Source organism: Eretmochelys imbricata, chromosome 26 (genome assembly GCF_965152235.1).
Source record: "Eretmochelys imbricata isolate rEreImb1 chromosome 26, rEreImb1.hap1, whole genome shotgun sequence".
NCBI lineage: Eukaryota > Metazoa > Chordata > Testudines > Cheloniidae > Eretmochelys > Eretmochelys imbricata.
The window spans coordinates 13,233,871-13,251,694 of NC_135597.1; the positions used below are offsets into that span (position 1 = coordinate 13,233,871).

Below are 17,824 nucleotides of genomic sequence, written 5' to 3' on the forward strand. Positions count from 1 at the left end.
CGGACGAGACAAAGGGTGAGAGAAAGAATAGACTGTTATCCCCATTTTCCCAAAGGGGAAAAAGGTCCAGAGGAATTAAATGATTTGCCCAAGGTCACAAGGAGAGTCTGTGGTATAGCTAGAAACTGACCCCAGATCTCCTGAGTCCCAGTCCACTGCATGAACTGCAAAACCACCCTCTGTATCAATACTGATTAAAGCGTAATTCAGAGTGATTCTGCTGTGGGTCTGTCCTGCTGGGAGTAGCTGGGATGCTCCGTTTTTATGGCGATCATTTTGGAGCATACTGAATGCACGGGGCCAGATCCTTAGCTGGTGTAAATCAGTGTAGCTCCACTGAAATACCCTCAGGTTTCAGGAAAGAAGAAGGGGGCATGATCTCCATCGAGGCTGCATAGCCGCAGCTCTCATTGACTTCAGTTACCATTGCGGGTACTCAGCACTTCTGCTGACTGGCCGTGCAGACTCCCTCTGGGAGAAGCATGGTGTTCTTTCTGGCTCATGCATCACCACCGGCAGTAAAAGTCCTGTAAATGGGATTAAATTAACAATCCTGTTGACAATGCATCAGACAGTTTAGGCTCTGGTGCACTGTCCTGTAGCCGGGTTAGCTCTGCAGGGCTAATGGGAATCAAGAGAAGCACAGGCTTAGTTTGTCGTCATTACAGTCAGCAGATGTGTCCTGCGCTCTCATTCATAACTGTGAACCCTGGTGTTAATAACTCCAGAGTTTGGCCCAGCTAGTAGGTTGATTGAGTAAGGAGGAGCCATTCTTATATGGGTACTTTTCTGACCATTGCACTAAAGGTTTGTTGTGGTCACTAGAGCTGAGTGAATAACAGATCTTTTGGTTCGCTGGCCGTTTGGGGGAAAAAAATCGAAAAAAGTCAATCGTTTGGGGTTCAACTGGAAACCTTTTTTTCCCTAAATTTTTGGCACCTCGAAAAGTCAGAAAAAAATTGATTTCAAGTGAAGTGACACGTTTCGTTTTGACAAAATTGCAATGTTTTATTTTGATTGTGACCGTTTGACGGGGATTTGGAGTGGGTTTGTGAATAAAACGGAAGGAAGCTTGGAACCGAAAATAGAAACGTTTCATTTCGAAAATGTTGGAATTAAACATTTTGATTTTTGTCAGATTTTTGGGGGTGGGGACAGAGAGACGAGATGTCCCATTTTTAAAGGGACAGTACCATTTTGGGGGACTTTTTCTTGTATAGGCTCCTATTATCCCTGTCCCGTTTTTTCACAGTTGCTATCTGGTCACCCTAGGTGGGGAGAGGTTTTGAGGAAAACAATTTGGCGTAACTGATGCATATTCATGAAATGTTTCAGTGTCTCTGAATCTGCATTTTTGCCACACTCACAAAAAGCTTCAGCCACTTGGTTCGAATCACTCTTAGCTGCAAAGGACATTCTGGGTTTAGGGGCTTGTTCCTCCGCTGGTGTAAATCAATGTAGCAGCCCTTGAAATAGGATTCACACAGTGGATTTCACTCAGTATGACTGACTCCAAATTATTTAGTGTACTGTGCAATTAACATGGTGTCTGGCATCTCAGGAGATGAGTCACTTGGGACAGCATCATCTCCAGGGAATCCCCAAGCTGATTTCCAAGGTTCTCCTGGAGCACCCCAGGCCTGAGTTGCATGCAGAAGCAAATCTCGGCCAGTAGTCACCCTGAAACCTTTGTTTGGTTAATGCACGCTTGCAAACAGGCAATGCTTTCAGAACCGGGCTGACAGGCAGCCTCGGCTGACCCCTCCTCAGGAGATGCAATGAATATGGATCGAGGAGGTGCAGTGCCTCCAGCTATTCAACCTAACTCGAACCTTTCCCCTGAGTTTGCAACCGAGTGGGCGTCTGCGCAGATTCTTGTCTCTGATGCAGCCGCTTGTGCTCATTAACCGAATGACCTCTTGATTTGTTCCTGCCCCCTGCTCCGGCACACACCAATGAAAGCGACTGGCGGATTAACCAGTACATTTAGGGAGAGCTCCTCATCTGGAGTACATTGGCATTGACCTCACTGGAAGTTTGCCAGTTTATACCCGCTGAAAATCTGGACCTTTCAGGCAAAGAGCTCGGGAGTTGTTGTGCGTTACTGTGACAGTCCAGAGCCCATGCACCTTCACCTGTGGTGTGTTAATACTAATTAATAATAACTTAGCAGCTTTCATCCACAGCCCTCGAAATCCTGGCTGTTCTCCTGGCCCACTGGAAAATACACAGCAGAATGATCTAACTCCCTCTGCGTCTTTATATTGTGTTCAGTGGGCGTCGGATCTGTCCCCGTATCCGCCTGTCCATTCCTAGCAGCTCTCCTGTCTTGTGTTCAGAGAAGGGCTCAAACCTCAGCTCCAAAGACACTTGGACTTCAGGCTGTTGGGAATTCAGTCTAAATTTTGCAACCTTGTTAAGACTGTAGCTCCAAGAGACCCCAGTCAGCGGAGAGGCACCATTGTGCTGGGAGTTGTACAAACGTACTTCCAGCGCCTCTGTTGAAATGCATTGCCCAGCCCTGCTGGGTTTGTCCAGGCACCTAGCAGGGTTCGCTCCTGAGATCTAGTCTGCAGTGTCTGAATCCAGCGGTATCTCTTCATTTCCGTGGCCTGATCTCTGTGACTATTGTTCGAGCCATCTTTGGTCACCTGTCTCGGACGTGCCGCGTACAGAGATCTCCATTGACCCATTCCCTTCTGCCCAGATCCTCAGACTTGAGCGGAGCTATGCTAATTTACACCAGTGGAGGAATTGGGCCCACGTTTCCAATGATTTCCATCCTCCTATTCTGTTCTTTTTGTCTGTCTCTCCACCGCTGCGTCCTGTACTGTGCAGTATCTCCAGCTATTCAAATGCATCTATTCCCATGCCTCCCTGTTTTGTACTGACCATTGATCTGGGGTTATATGTTCATGTGTCTTATGCTGCTCGGCTGAAGTTCACCTCGGTTCGATGGGTCAGGCCAAAGCCTTTCAGCAACAGGCTAGATTCAGCCCTGCTGGAAGGACACACAACTCCATTGACTTCAATGCACTGGTTTGCAGCAGGCCTAAATTTGACCCAGTACATCCAGCTTGTATCATCCTCATCTCCTGTCATTTTCTCCTTATCCATGTACCCAGCAGTGCCTGCCTTCCTGCCCCTTCCCCAGGTCTCTGTCTATTGTGTGATACCCGTTCTCTCACCGGCTGCTGCCGGTGATTGACGTGGTCCGCCGAATCGTTATCTAGATGGAGTGTATAGCCTGATGTTGTTAGCTGCATTTGCCTGCTGTGTGTCCAGTTCCCAGGCAAAGTTGAATTAACTTAATCTTTCGGGGCTGGGGGGAAGGCAGATAGCCTCACGAAGTTTGCACGGATCTTCAGGGCTGTTTTTTTTTAATGTTTGTGAACTGCAGGCATTTCCAAGAGCCCTTAACCCTTCACAGAGGTTTGCTGCTGACACAATTGAGGCTCTGGCTTTGGGGGTTGCGAAGGAGTCGCGGGTCCAGCCTCTGTTAGTTTCTCATGAGCCAGTCTCCCTGCTCACAGGGCTGTACCATGCTCTGCTGCACTACATACGTGGGAGGGATCCCTCCCCTTTTAGAAAGGGGATATGGAATTAAAGGCTGGCTGGAATCCCAGTGGAAAGTCCTTGCAAATCGAGCTGCTGAGTCTGGTGCCCTGTCTGCACTGAGGAAGTTCACTCTGGTACCAGGCCACGTCTCTGAATGGGGAATGAATCCCTCACTTAGCACCTGACCCAAAACCCATAGAAGTCAATGGGCATCTTTCCATTCACCTCAAGGGGTTTTGGGTCATGCCCAACTGCAGCCCTGGTGGTATCGTAATCCTTGAGTCTACCTCTCGCTCTGCCAGCTGTTCTCAGCCTTGGGCCATGGGCAACTCTCTTATGGTGCAGAATCCTCAACCGTTATCAGCTGATGAAGAAGGGAACTAGTACAAGGTGTTACAGCCACTATCCCACCGGGAGGGTAGACTGAGATAGACCCACCCACCCAACATGAGAACAAATCAACCTCAGCAACAGAAAACAAACAATGTAAAAAATCAAAACCAAACTCCCTACCCCAAACACAGACTGCCCCCCCCCAGAAAGGGAGAAATGCCAGAGACTCTGTGTAGTCTGCTAGGGACTGCACTATTGCCACTGATTTTACATGGAAGGGGCTCAGATACTACGTGATGAGTGGCAGGATAAGATGGATGGATGGATGGATGGATGGATGGATGGATGGATGGATGGCGAGAGATAGAGGCGTGTGTTTGGGGATGGATGGCGAGATGGATGGATAGAGAGGTGCGTATGGGGATGGATGGCGAGATGGAAGGATAGATGTGTCTGAGGATGAATGGATAGATAGGTGTGTATGGGGATGGATGAATGGATAGGTGGGTGTGTATGAGGGTGGATGGAGGGAGAAGGGTGTGTATGGGGGTGGGTGGAGAGATGGATAGATAGATGTGTCTCAGAATGAATGGATAGAGGGGTGTGTATGGGGATGGATGGATGAATGGATAGATAGATCACATTGTTCTGGAATGTATATTAAAAATGAGAAAGAAGGCATCATTGTTTCTCATTTTCAACATGTTGGTGACTGAAGAAGAGCAGGGTTTGTGGTTGGGCCAGGAGCACCTCTGTGCTGAGCTCCAGGCATGGTGCAGATCTGTATTTAGAGTAACGAAGCTGGGGGTTGGTGGTTAGAAATGATGGAAGGGGGTTGTGAGGAGCTGATGGAGTTGCTGGATAGAATGGGGGTTGATACAATGTCAGTTACACTTATGAAACCATAACTGTGCATTTCTAGACTCTCATGCATCTTGTTTATTGAAGGTTAATGTTAACTTAGAATTTCTCAGGTTTCAAATGTTTGAGAAAAGTCTTGTTTTTCCATTCAGAAAATGATAGCAATTTGTAATCATAACTTCATCTGAACAAGATTATTTGTCTGGAATTTCCTTATTTTTTGAAAATAAAGCTATAGGGGAAAAGCCACCGGTGCTGGGTGGGAGTACTTATTCTCCACCAAGTAAGTAAATTATATTATATTCTAGATGATAGCTATGTTCATTAGCATACAATGGTCTGCTGGACAGAACTGCATCAAAGTTTCTCCAGCCTTCTTAATGCCATCCAGGCCAGCCAGTTCAGCTCCAGACTAAGAGGTCAGCAAACTGCCCTGGCAGACTTCTAAAAGTCCTTCAACCCAGCTAGGTCAGCGGCAGACTTAAAGATACCGTATGCTAGCCCTATAGCCTCCTCAATGTCTTTGAACCAGGTTGCTTCTGCAAAGGACTTTAAGGAGTTCTGAGGGTTCTTTTATGTTGAGCAAGCATGTGGCAATTTAGCAAATTATTCTGTGGTTTGGGGTTTTTTGCTGCAAACTCCCCCCACCCATTCTTTTCCAGAAATGGTGAAATTTCATTCTTCCAGATTTCCAGGAGATTCTCTGTGCTTTCTGTTTTCCAAACATGCTGTAACCCTTCCATAAGTCACCAAGCCCAGTGCTCTTTTACGGGCAGGACAGGCCTCCAAACAAGAGTTTTGGAAAGGATGTAAATGTGACGGGTTTGGTCACAGAAACCCCCTTGGGACTGTCACCTGACATGCTGAATTTACCTCTGAGCCCTTTTTCCCTGCCAGCTTCAGACTCCAGAACCCTGCCTTGTTGAGCCAGACACGCTAGCCTAGTGCAACCCAGACCCAGGTCTGATCCACGCCCCCAAAGCTGCAGACTTTAACCAAAAACTGCTCAGTAGGTCACCTATCTCCAGCACCCAGACACCCCGTTCCCAATGGGATCCAAACCCCAAATAAATCTGTTTTACTCAGTATAAAGTTTATACAGGTTAAACTCATAAATTGTCCACCCTCTCTAACACTGATAGAGAGATACGCACAGCTGTTTGCTCCCCCAGGTATTAATCCCTTACTCTGAGTTAATTAATAAACAAAAGTGATTTTATTAAGTATAAAAAATAGGATTTAAGTGGTTTCAAGTAATAACAGACAGAACAAAGTAAGTTACCAGGCAAAATAAAACAAAACACACAAGTCTAAGCCTAATACCTTAAGAAACTGATTACAGGTAAAATCTCACCCTCAGAGATGTTCCAATAAGCTTATTTCACAGACTAGACTCCTTCCTAGTCTGGGCCCAATCTTTTTCTCTGGTACAGTCCTTGTTAGTTCCAGCAGACATCTTAGGTGAAGCGCAGGGGTGTTCTCATGATTGGAACCCCCCTTGTCCTGCTCCACCCCCTTTTATAGCTTTGGCACAAGGCAGGAGTCTTTTGTCTCTCTGACTCTCCACCCCTCCTTCTAAGTGGAAAAGTACCATATTTAAGATGGATTCCAGTATCATGTGACATGGTCACATGTCACTGTAAGACCTCATTCTTCATTACCCATGGGCTGGCCCACACACACACAGGAAGGCTTGCAGGTAAATAAACCATTTACAACCAATTGTCCTAGTCAATGGGAGCCATCAAGATTCTAAGCCACCATTAATCGCCCACACTTTGCATAATTACAATAGGACCTCAGAGTTATACTTCATATTTCTAGCTTCAGATACAAGAATGATACATGCATACAAATAGCATGAACACACTCAGTAGATTATAAGCATTGTAATTATACCTTACAAGAGACCCTTTGCATAAAGCATATCCTAGTTACATTATATTCACACTTATAAGCATATTTCCATAAAACATTATGGAGCACAATGTCACAGTCAACTCCTTTCAGTCCTGATTATTTACAAAGAATGTACAAAGTTCTGTTCCCCTGAGCACAGCAGAAATGAAACTGGAGATAGTTTCCTTGCGCACAGTTCCAAGCCTCTTTCAGCCAGCACTCTGCCCAAAAGCTCCCTCTCTAGAGCCACGTTCCCAGTGCTTCTCCAGGCTTTGTCCTTAGCGCTCTGCTCCGTCTTTGTGGTCTGTTTTCTCCTTGTCCCTCTGTCTCACAAACACACACCCCTCTGCTCAAAAACAATACCCAGCAAGGCCCCTTCACCCATGTAGTTCAAGGTCCTGAGCACTCTCCCATGTGCCTATGTTTTGGATGCAGGCTGCTATTGTTTCAGCCACCTGGTTCCACAAAGAAGCTCAGGCCCAGATCCTCAAGGAAATCAGAGTTAGGTGCCTAAGTACTAGGGTGACCATATTTTCCAAAAGGGAAAATGGGACACCACCTGAAGCTACCCCAGGGCTCCCCGCTGCCCCCGCCCCACGGGGCTGGCGTTGCCCCCCTGCAAGTTCTTCTGTGCCCTGCTAGGGTTCGCACCCCACTTTTTGGGCAAAACTGGGCATTGGTCCCATTTGCTCTTGCCAGCTGATGATCAATGGGCAAAAGCAAAGGGGACAAATGCCCAGTTTTGCCAAAAAAGTGAGGATGGCAGGGACAGGGCTTAAAAAAGGGAATGTCCCAGCCAAAATGGTAGGCATGATCACCCTGCTAAGTACCTACATCTGGGCCTTAATGGTGTCTTGCAACTATCGTAAGTGAAGCATGGCAGTTATCCAACCCATATCCAACCCATAACAACCTACTGGGGGGTCTGGAAGTGACTTTCCTTTGGGGCAAGTTGTCCCATCACTGTCTTCTGCTGCGGTTCTTGCACCTTCCTCTGGAGCAGCTGGTGCTGGCCTCTGTCAAAGACTGGGTACTGGGCCCGATTCTTGGTTCTGATTCAGTCTGGCAGGTCCTGTGTGTGCTAGAAATTTCATGGTTCTTGTCCCTGGGATACGGAGCTGGGGACAGGGCAGTTCTGTGCGAAGGACTGAACTAATCTTTCATCCTGTTAAGTTTTACCGGGAGGTGAAAGGCATCGGAGAATATGAGCCCGGCAGAGCATATAGGATTGGTCGCAGCTGTGCCTTGAACATAATGTTACCCAAGTGCCTTGTCTGATTTCGGGGCCCTGCGCGTTGTTCACAGTCCCAAGCCTGCCTTTCCAGCCAACACTCTGTGCCCAAAAAGCTTTTTCTCTTAGCTTTATCTCAGGGCCACTTAACGGTGCTCTCAGGCTGTGCCTGCTTCCCTGTCTCCCTCCAGGCTTGTTTCCACTACTACGGTACGTAGATAAGCCGGCATCACCCCCCTAGTATAGACACATCCTGCAGCGACAGAAAGGGTTTTTCCATCACTGCAGAAAAACCACCTTCCCAAGCAATGGTAGCTAGGTTTATGAAGCATTCTTCCATCTGCACCAGGGGTTAGGTCAGTGTCACTACAGGGCTCAGGGGCATGGATTTTTCGAGGATGGTCTGCTCCTTTAAGGACCAGGGGCCTGGGACCAACCAGTCCTGTTCAGTTATCAGTCCCAGCTGTAAAAGGCTCAGGTGAGAGAAGAAGCTGCAGGAGGGAGGGTGGCACCTGTGACTGGCCCTGGAGCAGAGAGAAGTGCCAAGAGGCCCTTGCAGCCTGTGTTGATCAGGGGAATAGCTTTGTTTTGCTTTGTAATTTTTCTATTTGAATTAATAAATGGTGCCCTGAAGGAAGGGACTGCAGGAGGCTTTGTCATGGTGTTGAATTCTTCCTGGGCTACTAAGACCGGCTAGCAGCCCTATGCAGACCAACCTGGATGCGTACCCCTCACCTACGGGGTGCTTCTCTGGAGCCCCCTGCTCCCCTGGACTGGAGGGTCTACGACTCCCGTGCACAGTGGGTCTATGTGTTGTTGTCCTTTGGCCTGAGTGGTGAGTCAGTATCTGGGGCTTTGCCAGGCTGTTTCCATTAGGAGGAGAAATTGGTGATGGGAGTCAGGCATTTCTTTGGTGCAAGCCTGTTTATTTCAAAGAACGTGCACAAAGTCCTGTTTCCCGGAACGCAGTAGAAGCAAACAACAGCAGGCAGGTTCCTTGCTCATAGTTTCCAAGCCTGCCGTTCCAGCCAGCACTCTGCCCAGAAGAAGCTCTCTCTCACTTGACTTCTTCCCAGGGCCTCGCTGCCAGTGCACCTCTTGCTTTCTGCTGGCTTCCTCTGGTCCCTTACATGCATACGCACACAGATCTGCAACCAAATCAATGTCCCAGCTAAACAAATGGGTATTTAATTGCTCCCTCATTTAGTCTGAATGAAAGATGGATAGCATGCAGCTTCAGCGAGGTCTGGGATTGCCCATAGATCTAATCATCATCATCATAATTAATAAATAATACTTAGATCAAACACCTGATTGCTGGCAACCAATAACCCTCTCCAGCACAACAATATTCCTTATTCCCCGCTGTGCTGGGGTTGGATTTTGGGAGTTTGTGTCTCCCTTCCTGCTCGCTCACAGAGTTTGTCTTGTGTCATTCCAGACACCAGCGACAGCGACCTTGAACTTTCATCTGTCCGGCACCAGCCAGAAGGGCTAGACCAGCTGCAAGAGCTGACCAAATTCACCAAGAAGGAGCTGCAGTCGTTGTACAGGGGCTTCAAGAACGTGAGTGTCTGTTGGGTCCTTCCCCCAGCCCAGTGATCCCCGAGAACAGCTGTGCCTTGTGGCCTCTGTTGGGCTCCATCTGCTGTCCGTATGAGACTGGAAACCGAACCCTGGAGAGGTGGGAGCTGGCTGAGATGCAGCCTCGGGGGCCCAGGAAATTCATCCCGGTGCCGAGCGTGCTCACAAGGCCGAGGCACCATTTAAGTCCTACTGAAGCTTGGAGGGCGAGATGTTAACGGGTCTGATAGGAGATGGAGTGATTTTGGCCTGCGCCTTGTTCATCCCCCGCTCACTGAACTGAGGAGCGGGGCGTTGGGTGAAGGGGATTCCTAGTGCGAAGTGCGAACACTCGGGGTACGCTGACCCTGCTTTGGGGCGTGATTACAGCCCAGGTAGATATCCTCCCGCTAGCTTAGAGCGAGGAGCACAAGCACAGGCAGCTACGCGGGCTCACCCTGCCCGCTCCCTGGCTGTGCCCTTGGGCAGCCACCCCCTGTCCTGCTGTGGCTTCCCTGCTGTCGTTACGCCACTCGATCAAAGCTGCCGCGGGAGCGTCTGCCCGTGTTGCCGTCACGGCTCTGCCTGTGGCGTAGGCTGGGGGACGCAGGCTGAGAGCGGAGTGGATGGCGGGGAGGGAGGAGGATGTATTACAGACCCGAGCCACCGAGCGTGAATGTGCTTGGCCGGGGGTTCTGTTCCTTCTCGGTAGGTTTTTCTACCTCGCTCATCACCGTTGTTCCTGAGCGCCTTCCAGCTGTGCGTTAAGCAATGCGCCGAGACATCTGTCACCACGGGGACGGGGTGGGCGTATCGCCGGGGAGAGGCGGTGCACTGGCATGAGAGGGGGCCAGGAATACCAAGGTGCATGGGGTCAGGGTTCAAGGAGGGAGCATAAGAGCACAGAAAAATATAAGGAAGTATTTCTTCACACAACGCACAGTCAACCTGTGGAACTCCCTGCCAGAGGATGTTGTGAAGGCCAAGACCATAACAGGGTTCAAAAAAGAACTAGATAAGTTGATGGAGGATAGGTCCATCAATGGCTATTAGCCAGGATGGGCAGGGATGGTGTCCCTGGCCTCTGTTTGCCAGAAGCTGGGAATGGGTGACGGGGATGGATCACTTGATGTTACCTGTTCTGTTCATTCCCTCTGGGGCACCTGCCACTGGCCACTGTTGGAAGACAGGATACTAGGCTAGACGGACCTTTGGTCTGACCCAGTAGGGCCTTTCTTATGTTCTTATGCCCTAGGAGGACGGATGTCCTGGGTGCATTGCAGGGCAGATGCTTGTTGCATGGCAGAGCCATGGGGCGAGAGGAGAGTCCTGGGTCCGGCCGGTCCGGCTACATCTAGGTGCCTGATCTGTGGGGAGGGTGATGGTCAGACCAATTGGGGGCTAACCTCCTGGCGATGACTTCCCTCCGTAGGAATGCCCCAGTGGCCTGGTAGACGAAGACACCTTCAAGCTGATCTATGCTCAGTTCTTCCCTCAGGGAGGTGAGTTTGGCACCAGTTCCCACCCGCCCCCGAGACCTTCCCAGAGCAGGGAAAGGGTTAAATTATCTAGCGAGGCACCAGGAGCCCAGAGCCTTTATCCCAGGCCTGTCCCAACGTTGCTGATGTCCCACTGCGAGGAGAAGACTCTTGTCTGCAAAGTTCCCAAGTCCTTCCGCTGAGGCTGGGCCCCAGGCTCCTTTGCCGGCAAATATCCACAGCAGGAGCCAGCTGAGCACTGCGCCTAGCTCCACACCTGGCCTGAGCAGGGGATAAAGCAGCCAGGGGGTGATAAAGGCACTGGTGTTTTGCAGTATCTAGAAACCTGTCATGCTAGACGCGGTACCCTTGGATAATGCAGAGCTGGTCCCCACCCCGAATAGCTGTAGCTTTACACGTCATTTCCAGTTGCTAGCTAAATAATTATCCTAGAAACCTGCCTACGTCCACGCTGGGATCGGAGGACGTGAGCTCCCCGGTCACCCTCACTGTGCTGTGAGATTGCTCTTATCCGCTGGGGTTTCCATACGGGCAGCAGCGAAGATGCAGGACAGTCCAATGGTTAGGGCCCGTGAGAGACTTGGGTGCAATTCCTTGCTCTGCCACAGACTTCTTGTGTGACCTTGGGCCTGTCTGTGCCTCGGTTTCCCCTCTGTGCAATGGGGAGAACTGGCCTCACAGGGGCATGAGGGTAAATGTGTTTAAAGAGTGTGAGGTGCTCAGATAAGTCCCATCGATAATGGCGGGGATGGGGAGGAAAGTGCCAATGTTTTCACTGGGTCTCTCTTGTTTCTCCTCTCCCAGATGCCAGCATGTACGCCCACTTCCTGTTCAACGCCTTTGATGTGGACCGGAACGGAGCCATCTGCTTTGAGGTAAGATCCCAGCTCCCCCTTTCAAAGGGCCAGGTGTTTTTTAAACGGTATTTAGGAACCTAATGAATCAGCCCACATCCGCAAAGGTATTTAGGCGCCTAACTCCCCTTGGGAGTTTGGAAAAGGTTCCCCATTGTGGTTGGTTATTATTTGTATTGCAGTAGTGTCCTCAGGGTCTGATCCGGGTGTTAGGTGCTGCACTAACACAGATCCCTGCCTTGGAGAGTTTGTAATCAGAGACTGCCAGCTCCAAGTGACGGTTCAAATCGGAGGGAATGGGAGTTAAAAATGGCCCAAGTGAGAGAAAAATCCGTCCCACTCATTCTTGGCTCCCTGTCCTAAAGCGTTGTGTGGTGGCTGCTGCACACTGTGAAACAGCAGCTGCGTTCAGCCCCAGAGGTGGCTGCATTTCAGTGCTGAGTGGAGTGACTCACACATATACGAAAAGTGCCAATGCACCTTTAACAAGCAATCAGGGCCTCAGCGTTACATCTTGTCCAGAGAGGGCCCCACCACTGGAAGTGCTGTGTCCCGTAGCACTATGGAGGCATTGGTTCAAGAACATAAGCCCCTCCTGAGTCACCAGCACCTGTCCTGCCACCCTCGATCTCCCATCCAAGTACAGTAGAACCTCAGAGCTACGAACACCTGGAGAATGGAGGTTGTTTGGAGCTCGGAAATGTTCGTAACGCTAAACAAAACGTTCTTTCAAAAGTTTGCAGCCGAACATTGACTGAACGCAGCTGTGAAACGTCACTGTGCAGAATCAAAATTCTGCTCTCGCTTTATTATTTTCCTAGTTTACGTTTATCACAGAACTGTACTGTATTTCCTGGGTTCTTTGGTCTCTGCTACTGCCCGGTTGCGTACTTCTGGTTCCCAATGAGGTGGGCGGCTGACAGGTCAGCTCGTAACTCTGGTGTTTGTAACTCTGAGGTTCTACTGTACTGCTTTCGGGGCATGCCTGCTTAGTGTGAGATATAGCCTGCCAGCTCAGCTATCTATCTGAGCAGAGTGCACTAAACATGCTTCGGGGTAATACGTCAGACGGGATTTTTATTGTGGGGCAGAAAGACTCTATAACCAGATTAGGCCCTGTTTTGTTAGCTGTTCAAAATTAGCAGATCATAAGATCAAAAAGCCTTGGGCTGTTTTTTCTTATTTGGTTCAGACATACATACACTCAATGTATATATATATATTGTCCAAACAGTTAGTAACGTTTCCAAAGAACTGTGGGATTGTTTTAAATAAAGACGATATATAAATATAAGATCACACTCATGTGAGTGTGTGTGTGTCTATATAAAATCATTCTTTTATTTAGTAAATGGATGTAACACAAATCTCTCAGCCAGCCAGCCACCAAAATGCCTTTTATTTCATTTCCAACTTGGGAGGGGGCAGTTAACGATTTTCATTTGGTTATTTGTGCTCCGTGCGTTGAGCAGTAAGGAACCAAAGAGGGTTTTTTTGTATTATTATTGTCAGCGAGGGGCACTCGGGCTTAGGTGGGTAGCGAGGTGACTAAAAATAGACCCGGCAAAGAACAGAAACAGGATCGATAGGAAAAATACCAGGAGAGTTTCATGGTCGATAACATTTCCGCTTCACCTTTTGAAAGGTCACGAGCCACCCCCTTTTAAAGAGCAAGTCCCAGGCACCAGCTACAAAATGGTTGTTTTCCTTGGGGCGTTGGTTGGAGGGTGGTGGTGGGGGTTGCTTGCTATATGTTTGCAGTTGTCCATGTGCTGGGTTGTTTGCCTGTCCTGCTAAGTCTCTGCTTCGGTCTCTGTTCCAGGATTTTGTCGTCGGCCTCTCCATCTTGCTCCGTGGGACCGTGCACGAAAAGTTAAACTGGGCTTTTAACCTCTATGATATTAACAAGGACGGCTACATCACCAAGGAGGTACCTGCAGCTGGGCTGAGGGGAATGTGGCTGCGGGTATGCATGAGGTTTGGAAGGAGACCAGCTGGCGGTAGTGGCTGGTTGAGTTTTGCCAAGCGTGAGACCTCAGATCCACCTCCATGGCTTTGACAAGGCGACAGCCTCTTTCCAAGTGCCCATAAAACCCCAAGTTTGCCCCTCTTCCCCTAGATCAGCACGTGAGCCCTTGTGAAGCCCATAGGGCTAGATTTCAGAGTAACAGCCGTGTTAGTCTGTATTCGCAAAAAAGAAAAGGAGGACTTGTGGCACCTTAGAGACTAACCAATTTATTTGAGCATGAGCTTTCGTGAGCTACAGCATCCGATGAAGTGAGCTGTAGCTCACGAAAGCTCATGCTCAAATAAATTGGTTAGTCTCTAAGATGCCACAAGTATTCCTTTTCATAGGGCTAGAATAACAGCTGAAATCACCAGGCCAGGCCGTGACCATATGTCTGAGGCTGGGAGAGAACAATGAGCAAATGTGGCTTTCTTTGGTGGTGTACCGTATGGCTACCTGACATGGACCTGGTTTACTCATTAAACCTGCAATGCTTCTCACGTCCTGTGGGTCACATCCTTCCCCACTGAAATCAATGACTAAACTCACGTTGACGTCACTGGGTCCACGACTTGGTCCTATGCGACAAGTTTGCCAAGTCAGCGGAATTCTGTAGGTTCCCATGCTGGCTATTCCTGCTGTGAGCCTCTGGAAGCCACCTCCTCTACACCCTACTGGCCTGGCTTCCCCACACTAGCGAGGAGCACTGGTTTGCTTTGGTGCTGCTGGTCGAGGCATCTGGAGCCTACTGCCTGCCCTAGCATGGTCTGTGTCGATGCTCCACTCCCTTGTGGTTTGTTTACCAAAGCGAGGTTCACGTCATGCACTGAGTCAGTTTATGGAAGTATTTGGTCCCTGGCTATGATCTGTGGTACCATATTAAGGGCCACATTTGAAACACTGAAAGATCACGACCAAAATTCTGCCCCCTGGTCATGCATTCAACTGCCATATGTGAGGACAGGCTTGAGGCAATGACACCTATGACACCACACAGCGCAACAAAGCAGGAGACAGTCCCTCATCTAGACACAGCTCCCCCCTCTTCAGGTTTGTACGAGTCTTAGATGGCAAAGCCTCAACTGGCTGCATCTCCAGAGGCTTCAGCAGGACGCAGCGCTGCCTGCCAGGAGACCTCGGGGGTTAGTTCAGTGAAGGAGCCATCCTCAGTTGAATACTCCAGCTTTAGGAAGTAGTGCCCTAGGATAACTAATGATCACAAGTGGTCAGGACATGGGTTCTGTGTCTTGATGCACTGCCAACAGCACAGACCTCCACAGCACCCTTCCCGCATGGTGGACCCCACCTGATGTATCTCTAACACTGCCGTGGGACCCTGAATGCACGTACCCCCTCCTCAATCCTCAGAATCATTTCCTGCAGCCCCATGGTGCTCTGTGGAGGTCTCTCATCTAAAACCCAGACCTACCCTGCTTAGCTCGACAAGGTCACGGCACAAAAGAATAGATGACTGTTAATTAGCACTTTTCCTCAGTCGATCTCAAAGCCCCTTACAAAGGAAGTCAGTAACATTCTTCCCATTTTACAGATGGGGAAACTGAGGCACAGAGCGGCGATGTGATTTGCCCAAGGTCACCCAGCAGGCCAGTGGCAGAGCTGGGAATTAAACCCAGGTCTCCTGAGTCCAGTGCTCCGTCCACTAGACCGTATTGCTGCCATTTGCCTGGAGGTGGGCAATGGGGGACGTCTGGTATTGTGGCTGGGATACACCTAAAATCCCCGGGCTCCCGCTGCGCGATGGTTTCTCCTACTCCCTCACTCAATGGAGTTAACCCCTCCGTGGGGATGCAGCTCATAGGGCCTGCCGGGAAACCCATTGTTTCGCCCTCATGATTTTCGATTGGCCCTGATGCCGACCTGAACCTGGCTGAGACCGGAGCACGGTGGTGGGCTTTGTTTGGGCTGCCTCCCAATGCTGAGCGCGTCTCCCTCGTTCTCTGCCAGGAGATGCTGGCGATCATGAAGTCCATTTATGACATGATGGGCCGCTACACGTACCCGGTCCTCAGGGACGATGCCCCTGTAGAGCACGTGGAGAAGTTCTTCCAGGTAAGTCAGCTCGTAGGCGCCTTTTGCTAACCAGGGCAGTGGGCTTGGGCCACACACCCGTAGGTCCAAGTTAGCCAGAGGGCAGAAGGGCCTGGTTCCTCCAAAAGCCCAGCCGCAGAGGGCCTGAGTCTGGTCTTGCTTACCCCTGGTGTAACTCAGAAATGGTGTCTTGGAAGTCAGTGGAATCACAGGTGCTGACTCGTATATTTCCCGGTGGGTGCTCCACCCCCAGTCCGCTTGAGGCTCCGCCCCGTCCCACAAGGCCCCACCTTTGCTCTGTCTTTTCCCGCCCCCCCCCCCCACGCTTTCCCCCGAGGCCCAGCTCGCTCCCTCCTCTCCGCCCCCCGGCTCCACTCAGCAGCTCCCACCCACCGAACAGCTGATCCGGGGAGAGCCCCGGGCCGGAGCCAGCGTGGCTGGTGGGTGCTGAACACCTCCTACCTTTTCCCCCGGGTGCTCGGGCCCCAGAGCCCCCACGGAGTCGGCGCCTATGCGTGGAATTATGCTGGGGTGGGAAGGGTGTGGGCGCGGGATTAGTTTCACTGACACAGGGGCAGACGCAGATTCCCACATGGCTGCAGGCAGGAGGCAGAGGGCGGGGGCCGTGGCTGGAAATTCTGCCGCAGACCCTGGCAGCTGCAGAGGCGGGGGCCCCATTAGGGACTCCTGATGCGGATTCACTGAGATTGGGTTACAAGCCACAGACACACTCTGGTCCCGGGGGGGCCGCTCCATTACAGACCTTAGGCCTGGGCTGGCAGGCAGGAAGGAGCACAGATTGGGAGGAGCGTCCCTGATGGGGGCTCACAGCCGCAGGGCAGAATGCAGGCAGCGAGAGTCCATCCCCAGGCGCAGAGGCCTGCCAGGATCGCAGGAAGGTGGACTTTAGGGTACAGCCGGGCGCAGCAGGGTGGAGGGGGGGAGCGCGTTCTTGCACATAGGCCCAGAGTCGCCGGGACCGCCGCACCCGCGCCTGCTGAGCGTTGCTTTTCCGTTTCAGAAAATGGACAGAAATCGGGACGGCGTGGTGACAATTGAGGAGTTTTTAGAGACCTGTCAAAAGGTGAGCGGGTCGCTGCTGTGGATTCTTCATCGCCCTCCGGGTACTGCAGACCCCTCTCCTCTTCCTCTTGACCACATCCTTGGCCCCTCTTCTGGATTCAGAGCCCATCTTACCCATCTTTCTTTCCTAGTGTCCATCTTACCGATTGGCCTGGTGCATTCTGCAGCCAGGACACTGATTCATCTGACCCTCCACATTCCAGTCACACCGTTTCTAATCCCTTTTGACTGCAGCTTCCCCCCGTCCAGATCCTCTCCTCTTGTGAAACGTGGGCTGTGGGATTCCACGCAGTGATTCCTGCCACGGAGGCACTTACTGCATAAGCGAAGAGGGGATGGTGCGGTCGTAGGGAGGCAGGCGACCAGACCAAGCTCCGTTAAGGGCAGGTTGATTTGACTCCTGGAGCATGCCCACGTGTGGGTGGTAGCACATGAGCAGTGCTAGATGACACACGTTGGCTCAGTAACGATCCTTAGCTAATTTCATCGGCAGATCTCAAAGCACTGTCCAGAGCAAGTCAGTCCTCCTATCCCTAGTGGGAAAACAGGCGCAGAGCGAGGACGTGACTTCCCCAAGTTCACCCAGTAGGCCGTCTCTGTCAGATGTATTGTTATTATTACTGAAGCGATTAAGAGGCCCCACCCAACCAGTTGCCCATTGTTAGGCATTGAACAGACGTGTGTGATTCCCTGCCCCAAAGGGTTTACAATCTATACAGAGCCAAAGAGTGGGGGAGGGAAACTGAGGCATGGAGAGGGTGGTGACTTGCCCAAGGTGTCACAGCAGGGCTGAGACCAGCTCTCAAATTTCCTGTCTCCCAAGCCGCTTCCTCATTCACTGAACCACAAATCTCCCTTGATTGTGTTGTTTCTGAACCGTTGCCCT

General features: G+C 50.6%; 1 protein-coding gene across 4 annotated transcripts in view; it reads left to right on the plus strand.

Annotated features, from left to right (window-relative positions):
• KCNIP3 (potassium voltage-gated channel interacting protein 3) overlaps positions 1-17,824 on the plus strand; it is a 75,297-nt gene that overhangs the window by 54,716 nt on the left and 2,757 nt on the right. For 2 of the 4 annotated variants that reach the window (XM_077805518.1, XM_077805519.1), the window contains 5 exons: positions 9,324-9,448; positions 11,749-11,819; positions 13,621-13,728; positions 15,772-15,876; positions 16,877-17,822. In XM_077805518.1, coding sequence (XP_077661644.1) covers positions 11,757-11,819; positions 13,621-13,728; positions 15,772-15,876; positions 16,877-17,233 — 633 coding nt within the window. In that variant the 5' untranslated portion in view covers positions 9,324-9,448; positions 11,749-11,756 and the 3' untranslated portion in view covers positions 17,234-17,822. Of the gene's footprint in view, positions 1-9,323; positions 9,449-10,877; positions 10,948-11,748; positions 11,820-13,620; positions 13,729-15,771; positions 15,877-16,876; positions 17,823-17,824 lie in introns of those variants that run through there. The other 2 variants (XM_077805516.1, XM_077805517.1) reach the window with 2 other exon arrangements.